Genomic DNA, 11,746 nt, shown 5'->3' with positions numbered 1-11,746 from the left:
TATGTAATACTCTTTTAATACTTTAAGAAATAAAAATTATAAAAAAAAATTAAAAAAAATTAAAAAAGAGATGGGGGAAGCAAGGCATTGGCAGGTAGGGGCCATGGTCCAGGTGACCTAGTAATTCTGCAGCTCAGGTGGGAATCGGCCCCAAGTGTTCTCATGCCCAGGACTCTCAGTGCTCTTCTCTACTTTAACTTGACCTTCCCAGTTTGCACCTGGGGCTTTGTTTAGGGATAAGCTTGAGGGCTTTCCAAAGTTGACATGATCAACAGGGAGCAGGCCTCTGAGAGGACTAGGTGTGGCCAAACCAGCCTGTTATGGAAACAGGGACCATGGGTGTCTGGTGAAAGGGGAGCAGTGGCCCAGGAGGTCAGACCTCTCAAGGTGATGGTGGGCTGGAGTGGAAGCCTCTGAGTTTGGCCTGACTTCTGCCTCATGTTCAGTTAGGAGCCTCCTGCAAATGATCAGTTTCCTCTCTCACATCATCACTCTTCCCAAGTGTCTGGTCCAGCATCAGGTTGTCACCAATACCAGGGACGGATCAAAGAGGATTGGAGCTGGAAAAGAGCCCCAGGGACCAATCCAAACAAGGGTTGTAGCCCATTTGTGAGTCAGAGATCAATTCATTGGTCATGACCAGCATTCATTAGGATAGGATAAGATAGGCTAGGCTAGGCTAGGATAGGAGTAAAATAGAACAGAGTAGAAAATATCCACATACATTGTTTATCTATATATATAAAAGCCCTAGCGACCGAATGACCATTCAACCAGTCACTATGACGTGCACTGACCACCAGGGGGCAGATGCTCAACACAGGAGCTGCCCTCTGGTGCTCAGTGTGCTCCCAAAGCCAACCTCCCGTGGCTGGCCAACTTCCTGCAGTCCCTCCCCCCCAGCCGGCTGGCCCCAATCGGCCCTGATCACTGGCTAGGCTGAGGGACCCCACCTGTAAACAAATTTGTGCACCGGGCCTCTAGTATAAGTATAAATTGCTTAGAGTTCTTTATAAATTTTTTGCTTGTTTTTATATACATGTATGTACTTGGTCACAGTGTAAAATATATTTATTAATGTGGATTGTGGCCAGTAAAGTTTGAAAGCCACTGATCTAGAAATAGAAAAGCCATTTTCTGCATGAGTGAGTGACAGAGCTGGGAGTAGAACCAGCCACCACACCATGCTCAGGTTCACATTAAAAACAAAACACACACAAAAAAAACCCTCTGGTTGCACTTGCCACCAATCTCTGCCATTCTCTAAGCACTTTGCAGACTTCTGCTTTTGAGTCTTTGTTCAAGCTGTTTCCTCTGCTTGAAAGACACTTCCTCCCATAGGCACTAGAAGAACACATTCTTATCTTTCAAGGTCATGTTTAAATTCAACCTTCTTGGGGCTGCTAAGGAACTAGCTTATTATTCTGAAAATGACAAATAAAGAATCAAACATTTATACAGTCTTTTCATACAAACTAAAGGGAAGTGTCTTCTTTATAGAAAAACTCCAGCTAATAAATGCAGAAGGAATGATAGAATTAGAAAACCACCATTTGGCAACCACCAATGAAAAAAAATTAATCTAATCAGCAATAAACAGATGCACCTGACTAATCAAATTTAACACCAATAAACGTAGGACAACCGAACATTGTGTGTTTCCTTCGAGATGTTGTGTGTCTCCTTCAGGACGCAATAGGAAGTGCCCAGCCCACCTATGGAATATTCCTGCCAAAAGAAATGGACCTTAAGTACCAGGTTTCAGAAAATTCAGAGGACAGAGGGACACCCACAGTGATTCATTCAGACAAGTCCACAGTGTAGGACATTCTGCAGGACAATTGGCCTGAGTTCTTCAACAGCATGAAAAAAAGAAAGAGGGAGTGGATATAGATTTAAAGAGACTTAGGAAATATACCAGTGCCTATGGGAGGAAGGGTCTTTTAAGTAGCGGAAACAGCTTGAACAAAGACTCGAAAGCAGAAGTCTGCGAAGTGCTTAGAGAATGGCAGAGATTGGTGGCAAGTGCAATCAGAGGTTTTTTGTTTTGTTTTGTTTTTAATGTGAACCTGAGCGTGGTGTGGTGGCTGGTTCTACTCCCAGCTCTGTCACTCACTCATACTATAAATGTAATGTATAGACCTTGTTTGGATCCTGATTCAAATAAGCCAACTGCAAAAAGTCCTTTTTGACAGTTGGAAAAATATGCACACGGATAGACATTAAATGATAGTAGGTAATTATTTTAATTAGTTCAGCTCTGATACAGTGTTGTGGTTATAGTTTTAAAATATGGTGGATAAGAACCAGGGTTGATAATTTTGAAGCTAGCCAATAGGTACATTTGGTTCATTACACTATTCTGTCTACATTTGTGTGTGTTTGGAATTTTCCATAATAGTTTTTTTTAATAAATTTGATTTATTCTGAGAGGCCCTCCTACATACTCCCTGCTGAGATTAACCTTTTCTTCTTACTGTTAAAACCTATTGATTTTACCTTCTAACATAGCATTAATCCTTGTCTCCATTATTTTTTTTTGCCTTCATACATTTTTATTTTTTACATATTTTTTAATTTTATTTTCTTGTTTAAAGTATTACAAATAGTAGTACATGGGGCTCCTTTTTTTCCCCCATTGACCTTCCCCGGCCTCTCCTACACCCCGGCACATGCCCTTACCCCACCCCCCCAGTGTCTTGTGTCCATTGTCCCTGTCTCCATTATTGTTACAGCCTTCTTTCTGGAGTGTGTATCAGTCTTCCATACCAGAAACTTGAGGGCAGAAAATGCATTTTTGTATATCTAGTGCCAAATATTTTTTTTCTTAATTTAATTTAAAAGATCTTAATTGAGCCCAGCTCGTGTCACTCAGTAATTGACTATTGTCCCATGAACCAGGAGATCACAGTTTGATTCCCGGTCAGGGCACATGCCAGGGTTTCAGGCTTAATCCCCAGTAAGAGGGGTGCAGGAGGAAGCCTATCAATGTATCTCTCTCATCATTGATGTTTCTTTCTCTGTCTCCCTTTCCCTTCCTCTCTGAAATTAATAAAAACATATTTTTTAAAATAAAGATAAATAAATAAATAAAAGATCTGAGTTGAATCCTTGGGCTCACATTGAGCTCCCACTGTGTCCATGGGCCAGGAGAAAGTTACCATTTCTAACAGTCCTGACTGGTACCATCAGAAAAATGACAGTACAGTAAGGGAAAGGAAGTCTACCTCCATAGTGACCAAGCACCCATTCACTCATTCATTCATTCATTCATTCATTTTGTTCTATTGAGTGACACTCTGAACCAGGTGCCATGGTGGATCATAGAGATATATTCCACTGTGCTGTGTCTCCCCCTGCTGCCCCACTTCCAGGAGTTCAGTCTAGTGAACAGAGCATCATCATACTACAAGTAACCAGAATGCCATTGTACTGGAAGGTAAGTACTGCACCACAGTTAAGAGGAGAGAGCCACAGGGTCTGGTGCAGGGGCAGTGAGCCCATCAGAGAAGGCTTCCTGGTCAGGAGCCACACCGCAAGTGGCTCTTCTGTGACCATCCCATTGGCTTCAGATCAAGAGGCTAGTAAAGGGACAAGTTGTGGAGCCAGGAACAGGCCCAAACAGGGCTGGTTGAAGAACCCAACGCTAATAATTTGCACCCCTCCAGAGCAATACTCTTTAAACATGTTTTACAATTTTATATCGAAGAGGGTGAGCACTGCTGGGGAAGAGTGAAGAAGGGGGGCACAGGGCAGCCTCCTCCTCGCCTCTATGGTTCCCAACAATCCTGCTCCAGCCCCAAACTTGCAAGCCCTACTCAGCAAAATTGAAGCCCTGTCCTTCCCCCAAAGTCCTTTTTCACAAAGCAATTTAATAACATGTCTGTTATTACTTAAGCATGTCCCTTAAGGCTCCCACCATCAATATATTCCTACCATTGACATCTAGCTTTCTCACCAAAGAAGTTCTGGTAAATACAACTTTAAAATATATATATTATTTCAGAGAGGAAGGGAGAGAAACATCAATGGTGGGACAGAAACATCAATGGTAAGAGAGAATCATAGATCGGCTGCCTCCTGCATGCCCCCACTGGGGATCAAGACCACAACCCATGCATGTGCCCTAACCGGGAACTGAACCATGACCTCCTGGTTCATAGGTCAATGCTCAACCACTAAGCAACACTGGCCGGGCTGGTGAATACAACTTTATCCATCCATTGCATTTCCAGGGATGTTTGAGCAAACCTAACAGGTTGGTGCATGGCAGTTGCCCAGTTAATCTGGATCTGGGGTTGTCACACCACTTCCTCCCCTTCCCATCCTCCCTCCGCAATAGTGCACATTCTAGAGCCCCAAGCTACCTCTATTCACAGGAACTTCTCTAGACACTCCTCTGGACTCCCCAACCAAAACAGACCTTCCTAGGTTAATCACCAAAGGACATCCTATAAATATAAAGATGGACACACAGAGAAGCCACAGTACACTAGCAAGTGCTTAATAAGTGTCTGAATAAATGGATTACTTAATTAGTGAGTTAGTAAGTACTAACTCCAAGGAGGTAGATCATGCCAGGAACACAAATGAATGAATGAATGAATGAATGAACAAATGAACAAGTAAAAGAAAGAAAGAAACTAGAAGCTTGGGTCCCTTTGACCAGCTAGCCTGGCTCCTCACCTGTCTCCCAGTTTGGGGCCACAGGACTCAGCCACAGCAGGAGTAGGAGAACCAGCCACATGGCTTCAGACATCAAGCAGAAATCAAGTGTTTCAAGGACCAAGGCTGAAGCTTTTAATACCCCATTCCAGTATGCTCATTTGGCATCTGCACCCCTGGGGAGGAGCCAGCTGACACCTGGGCAGAGGGTGGGGGGTTGTGGCACTAAGACAGTAGCACAGGTGTCCCAGCTGCTTGGAATAGTTTGCCCAAGCAGAGGTAATACAAGCAAAACAAACAAAAACCAAACACCCATTTTTCCATCTCTTGGTGTCTTCAGGCCTGTGAGAGAAGCAAAATCAGAGAAATCAGAGTGCTATTGCTGTCAAGTCTGACCCTCCCATTTTATAGATGAGGATACTGAGGCCCAAATAAGACAAGAGGCACCCATTTTCACACAGCTCGAACATTGTAAAGCTGAGGTGAGAGCTCCAATCTCCTTGCTCCCACTCCAGCATTCTTTCAACAAAATGCAGTGGAGGTGCCCAGCTGGCATGACTCATTGGTTGAGCATCAATCTATGAACCAGGAGGTCACAACTTAATTCTGGTCAGGGCACATGCTTGGGTTGCAGGCTTGCTCCCACTGGGGAGTGTGCAGGAGGCAGTTGATCAATGATTCTCTCTCATCCTTGATAATCTCCCTCTCCCTTTCTCTCTGAAATCAATAAAAATATTTTTTTAAAAAGGGAGGGCAGGCAGAAGAGGAGAGCTTGATGGCACTGCCCCCCTTTCCTTTCTTCTTGTCTTTAATGGAATATGATGCCTGGAGCTGTGGCAGCCATTCTATAATCAAAGCCTGGGCCCCAAAGACATCATCGAATTACTAAACCAGGGTCACCAATTGCCTACCTGGGGGCTTCTTGGTATGTGAGGGAAATAAACCTCCATTTGTCACTCTTAGTTGGAGTTTCTGTAACATGCAAAGCATAACCATACAGTGATCATCTTTGGAAGCACTTAGGCCAGGCTGGAAAACTACTCTCCGAGAAGCCGTGGTGGAGACTGTACTCTGCAGGAGGCTGGATACCATGACCCACAGAAGTCCCTTCCCGCTCAGAGATTCTGAGGCACTGTGAGATAGGAAATAATCTTTCTGCACCTCTGAGTGCAGAAACTCATAGCCTATGAATATTTGCTTCAGGGGACACAGGAAGATTCAGGGGTCTCAGGACTATAAATGCTTTCTTCACTTGGTCACATCTCTAAAACTCATCAATGGATTTAACAAGACTATTTAACATCCATTCTAACCCAACTCTGATGATTCAATAATGAACAAGACAGACACAGTTCTGCCTTCAAGGAGCTTCAGTCTAGTGGTAAAAGAGACATACTGTAACCGGCAATTATAATACAACTAGAGGCCCGGTGCATGAAAATTCGTGAACTCAAGGGGTGGGGCGGGGGGGTCCCTCAGCCCAGCCTGCACCCTCTCGCAGTCCAGGACCCCTCAGGGGATGTCTGACTGAGGGCTTCGGCCCACTCCTCAGGGGATTGGGCCTAAGCTGGCAGTCAGACATCCCTTTGGCAGCCCAGGAGCCTGTAGGGAGCAGGCCTAAGCCATTAGTCAGACATCCTTAGTGCTGCCGCGGAGGCGGGAGAGGCTCCCACCACCACCGCTGCGCTGGCTAGCCATGAGCTGGCTTCTGGCTGAGTGGCGCTCCTCTTGTGGAAGCGCACTGACCATCAAGGGGCAGCCCTGCATTGAGCGTCTGCCCCCTGGTGGTCAGTGTGCGTCATAGTGACCAGTCGTTCCCAATTGTTCCGCCATTAGGGTCAATTTGCATATCACCCTTTTATTATAATACAATATGACAATGACTGTGAGAGGGAGAGACAGAGGATGGGGACCTTCCAGGGGCCTGAGAGGTGGGGATGAAAACAGGTGGACTGAAAAGACTTTTCAGAAGTATCCTGCTGAGGGCAAAACTAAGAAGATGAGTGGGATTTATCCAGGTGGAGCCCTCGATAGGATGAGAGAATGCTCCAAGAAAAGGAACTGGCATGTTTAGAAGTTCCCATGCAATACATGTAATTCTCATCACTTATTTATTTTTATTTCTTTATAATTTTTATTGATTTCAGAGAGGAAGGGAGAGGGAGGGAGAGATTAAAACATCAATGATGAGAGAGAATCATTGATCAGCTGCCTCCTGCATGCCCCCTACTGGGGATCAAGCCCACAACCTGGCATATGCCCTTGACAGGAATCAAACCCAAGACCCTTTAGACCACAGACCAATGCTCTATCCACTGAGCAAAACCGACTAGTGCTCAGCATTTATTTTAACTACTGAATAATATTGCACTAAGATAGGAATGTAAAATGGTGCAGTTGCTACAAAAACAATATGATGGTTCCTCAAGTAATTAAAAACAAAATTGCCATGTGACCCAGAAATTCAACATTTAGGTATGTATATACCAAAATAATTGAAAGCAGGGAATGAACAGATATTTGTACAGCCATGTTCATAGCGGCATTATTTATAATAGCCAAAAGGTGAAAGCATCCCAAGTATCTAATGGATAACCTAAGTATGAAAAGATAAACAAAATGTGGTACATGCATACAATGAAATATTATTCAGGTATAAAAATACGGAAATTTTGGTTGTTATAAATAGGAAGGAATATCTCAGCTGTGGAGGGCCCCCTGAAGAACAAGGGAATCCCAGCCCCATAAGAGCAAGGGAATCCCAGCCCATACCAGTTTCCCAGCCTAGATTTCCAGTACCAGGAATAGAAGTCCCATAATTTCTGGCTGTGAAAACCAGGGGGAACTGTGGCTGAATGAGATCCAGGTGTTCCTCTTAAAGGACTCACACACAGACTTACTTAGACTCACTCATTCTCAGCTCCAATGCTGGGCAGCAGCTCAAAAGGCCAGGAACATATGGGAAGAAACTGAATTGTCTAGCTTTAGGGTGAGAGCTGGAGGGGCAGCTTTCTTCCAGATGGAAGTGCTGATGGAGGCCGTTGTTCCTTTACTGAGCCCTTCCCTTGTGGGTGCAAGCAGATGTGATATCTGAGTCTCCATCACCCCACCCTGATGATTACCTGAGACCCTGTCACAGCCAAGGGCATACCTGTACCTCTTGCTAAGTGGTCCCAAGTCTGGCATGAGTGGCAATCAGTGCTGGTTTGCAGCTTTATCTCTCTCCGGCACTTTTAAGCCCAGCACAAGAAGTAGCTCATGCCAGGTAGCCCCAGAGTGCACAGGTGGCTGTTGACCTTGGCCTGCACCTCCCAGGAGGCCCAGAGCCAGCTGATGGAGAGCTTCAGACCACCATTCAATCACCTTCACAAATAACATACCAGCAGACTCACTGGCACCAGAGTCCCACTGAAGAGAGTCCTGCTCCATGGGATCAGACTCTGCACAGCAGCTTCTCCACTGTAGTTGCAGCCAGTCCTCACAGCCCATCGACCTGGGGATAAACCCCTCCCATTGACATGCCAACAGCAATCAAAACTCACTGCCCTACAGGATGCCTACTACAGAAGGCCATTCTGCCAAGACTGGGAGATGTAAGTGCTCTACCTAATAGAAACAAATACAGGGAGTCAGCCAAAATGAGGAGACAAAGAAACATGTCCCAAATGAAAGAACAGAACAAAACTCCAGAAAAAGAACTAAACAGACCCTGGCTGGGTAGCTCAGTTGGTTGGAACGTCGTCCCAATGCACCAAGTTTGTGGGTTTGATCCCTAATCAGGGCACATACAGGAATCAACTGGTGAGTGCATGGGTGAGTGAAACAACAAATTTATCTCTCTCTCTCTCACATCAATCAATTAAAAAATGTTTATAAAAATAAAAATAAAAAGGGACTAAACAAAACAGAGATAAGCAATCTATCAAATGCAGAGTTCAAAACACTGGTTATAAGGATGCTCAATGAACTTAGGGGAAGAGTAGATGAACTCAGTGAGAACTTCAACAAAGAGATACATAGGAAACATAAAAATGGAGATAGAAACATAAAAAATAACCAGTCAAAAGTGAAAACTATAAAACGGAAGTAAAGAATACATTAGAGGGAATAAATAGATTAGATGAAGCAGAGGATCAGGTCAGAGATCTGGAAGATAAGGAAGCAGAAAACACCCAATCAGAAAAGAAAAAAGATTTTTTTAAAAATGAGGATAGTTTAAGGGGCCACTGGGACATCAACTTATCTTGTGCAGCCCTAACCGGTTTGGCTCAGTGGAGAGAGCGTCAGCCTGCGGACTCAAGGGTCCCAGGTTCGATTCTGGTCAAGGGCATGTGCCTTGGTTGTGGGCACATCCCCAGTGGGGAGTGTGCAGGAGGCGGCTGATCGATGTTTCTCTCTCATCGATGTTTCTAGCTCTCTATCCCTCTCCCTTCCTCTCTGTAAAAAATCAATAAAAAAAAAAAACTTATCTTGTGCAGAAGAATGTTTTGGTGGTATTTTAAAGCAATAGCTGTCGTAATTGCCCTTTAATATCTACATACTTTCCTACATTTCCTCTGCATTTCAAGGGAAAGAATTTTTTTCCTAAAACCAAACCAAACCGGTAGTCGGGGAGAGACCAAGATGGCGGCATAGGTAAACACCGGAGACTGCTGCCGCAAACAACCACTTCAAAAATACAACTAAAAGACGGAACGGACATCACCCAGAACCACAGGAAGGCTGGCTGAGGAGAGACTCTTCAACTAGAAGGAAAAATAACAGCACACCGAGGCTCAGAGGAGGCGCAGTGTGGAAAAAACTCAGGTGCGGAGGTGCGCGCGCAAAGCGGGCTGGTGGCTGAGAGCGCGGTTGTCGTTTTCGGTCAGGGGGGAGTCTCAGACTCTGAGCTCCAGATACGGGCGAATCGCTGGGGACTCGGACCCAAACGGGAGAAGCGGGAGTGTCTGGCATCAGTTGGAAGGCAGCTTTCTCTCCGAGGTTTGCAGCGGTTCCTGGGGTTCTGAGAAGCAGAGCCTCTGGGAACAGGACTGAGGGCACCATAACGGCTCCCTCCGCCCGCCCTGTTGAGCCCGCCCCGCCCAAGCCCTGCGCAGAGCCATTTGCCGGATCGCCTCAGGCAAAGGCTAGATTAGCACCTCCCCAGAGGACAGAAGTTTTCCGCGGCAGACACAGCTGATTCACACAGCCAGTCGGCCTGGTGGTCAAATCCCTCTAGTATTAACTACAACAATCAAGGCTCAACTAGAACAAGACTGCGCACAAAGACCACTAGGGGGTGCACCAAGAAAGCATAAAAAATGCGGAGACAAAAAAACATGACAGAAATGGAGGATATAGAGCTAAAAATCGCAATTTTGAGGGCTTGCAAAAATGTGCTAGAAGCTGTCAATAAACTTGAGGAGAGAGTCACGAAAACTAATGAGACCCTCGATGCTATGATAAAGAACCAACTAGAAATTAAGCATACACGGACTGAAATAAAGAATATTATACAGACACCCAATAGCAGACCAGAGGAGCGCAAGAATCAAGTCAAAGATTTGAAATGCGAAGAAGCAAAAAACACCCAACCGGAAAAGCAAAATGAAAAAAGAATCCGAAAATACGAAGATAGTGTAAGGAGCCTCTGGGACAGCTTCAAGCGTACCAACATCAGAATAATAGGGGTGCCAGAAGATGAGAGACAGCAAGATATTGAAAACCTATTTGAAGAAATAATGGCAGAAAACTTCCCCCACCTGGTGAAAGAAATGGACTTACAGGTCCAAGAAGCGCAGAGAACCCCAAACAAAAGGAATCCAAAGAGGACCACACCAAGACACATCATAATTAAAATGCCAAGAGCAAAAGACAAAGAGAGAATCTTAAAAGCAGCAAGAGAAAGAGACTCAATTACCTACAAGGGAATACCCATACGACTGTCAGCTGATTTCTCAACAGAAACTTTGCAGGCCAGAAGGGAATGGCAAGAAATATTCAAAGTGCTGAATACCAAGAACCTACAACCAAGAATACTTTATCCAGCAAAGCTATCATTCAGAATTGAAGGTCAGATAAAGAGCTTCACAGATAAGGAAAAGCTAAAGGAGTTCATCACCACTAAACCAGTATTATACGAAATGCTGAAAGGTATCCTTTAAGAAGAGGAAGAAGAAAAAGGTAAAGATACAAATTGTGAACAACAAACATGCATCTATCAACAAGTGAATCTAAGAACCAAGTGAATAAATAATCTGATGTACAGAATGAACTGGTGATTATAATGAATCAGGGACATAGAAAGGGAATGGACTGACTATTCTTGGGGGGGAAAGGGGAATGGGAGATGCGGGAAGAAACTGGACAAAAATCGTGCACCTATGGATGAGGACAGTGGGTGGGGAGTGAGGGCGGAGGGGGGGGCGGGAACTGGGAGGAGGGGAGTTATGGGGGAAAAAAAAAAGAGGAACAAATGTAATCTGAACAATAAAGATTTAAAAAATAAATAAATAAATAAAATGGATAAGATGCAAAAAAAACAAAAAACAATAAAGATAGATTTTTTAAAAGATAAAGCATAATTTAGCTTATTTTGCAAGACTAACTTGTCCTTGGTCATTTCTTGCTTATGCCTCTGAAAATCATTAGTAACATGAACTGATTCCCAAGGTTGATATGAAAAAAAAAAAAAAAAAAAAAAAACCAAACCAAACCAAAATTAACTCTTCAAATTATATTTTAAAAAATAATAATATGCCCAGCTGGTGTGGCTCAGTGATTGAGTGTCATGGTTCAATTACTGGTTAGGGCATATGCCTGGATTTCAGGCTTGATCCTCAGTAGGGGGCATGCAGGAGGTAGCCAATTGATGATTCTCTCTCATCATTGATGTTTCTATCTCCCTCTTCCTTCCTCTCTGAAGTCAATTAAAATATATTTAATAATAATAATACAACTGTTCTACAGATATTTCAATAAGCAGATAAAAAGGAAAAAGATCACTCCACAATCCCATCATTTCAACAGAACCATACTTATTTTTATGTATTTCTTCCCTTCTTTCATGTGTTTTTTCTTTCCAGGAATATTTTAATATTTT

The 11,746-nt window shown here is 43.9% G+C and overlaps 1 protein-coding gene across 2 annotated transcripts in view; it reads right to left on the bottom strand.

Annotated features, from left to right (window-relative positions):
- The window catches only part of LOC106727284 (tubulointerstitial nephritis antigen-like), an 8,669-nt gene extending 3,883 nt beyond the window's left edge, over positions 1-4,786 (bottom strand). For both annotated transcript variants that reach the window (XM_014545238.1, XM_014545239.1), the window contains exon 1: positions 4,687-4,786. In XM_014545238.1, coding sequence (XP_014400724.1) covers positions 4,687-4,759 — 73 coding nt within the window. In that variant the 5' untranslated portion in view covers positions 4,760-4,786. The remainder of the gene's footprint in view (positions 1-4,686) is intronic.
- Between the last annotated feature and the right edge of the window lie 6,960 nt (positions 4,787-11,746).

The sequence above is a fragment of the Myotis brandtii genome, unplaced genomic scaffold (assembly GCF_000412655.1).
Source record: "Myotis brandtii unplaced genomic scaffold, ASM41265v1 scaffold4, whole genome shotgun sequence".
In the NCBI taxonomy this organism is placed as follows: Eukaryota; Metazoa; Chordata; class Mammalia; order Chiroptera; family Vespertilionidae; genus Myotis; species Myotis brandtii.
Note: the sequence above shows the minus strand (reverse complement) of the source record. Positions and strands in the feature narration are given on the sequence as shown.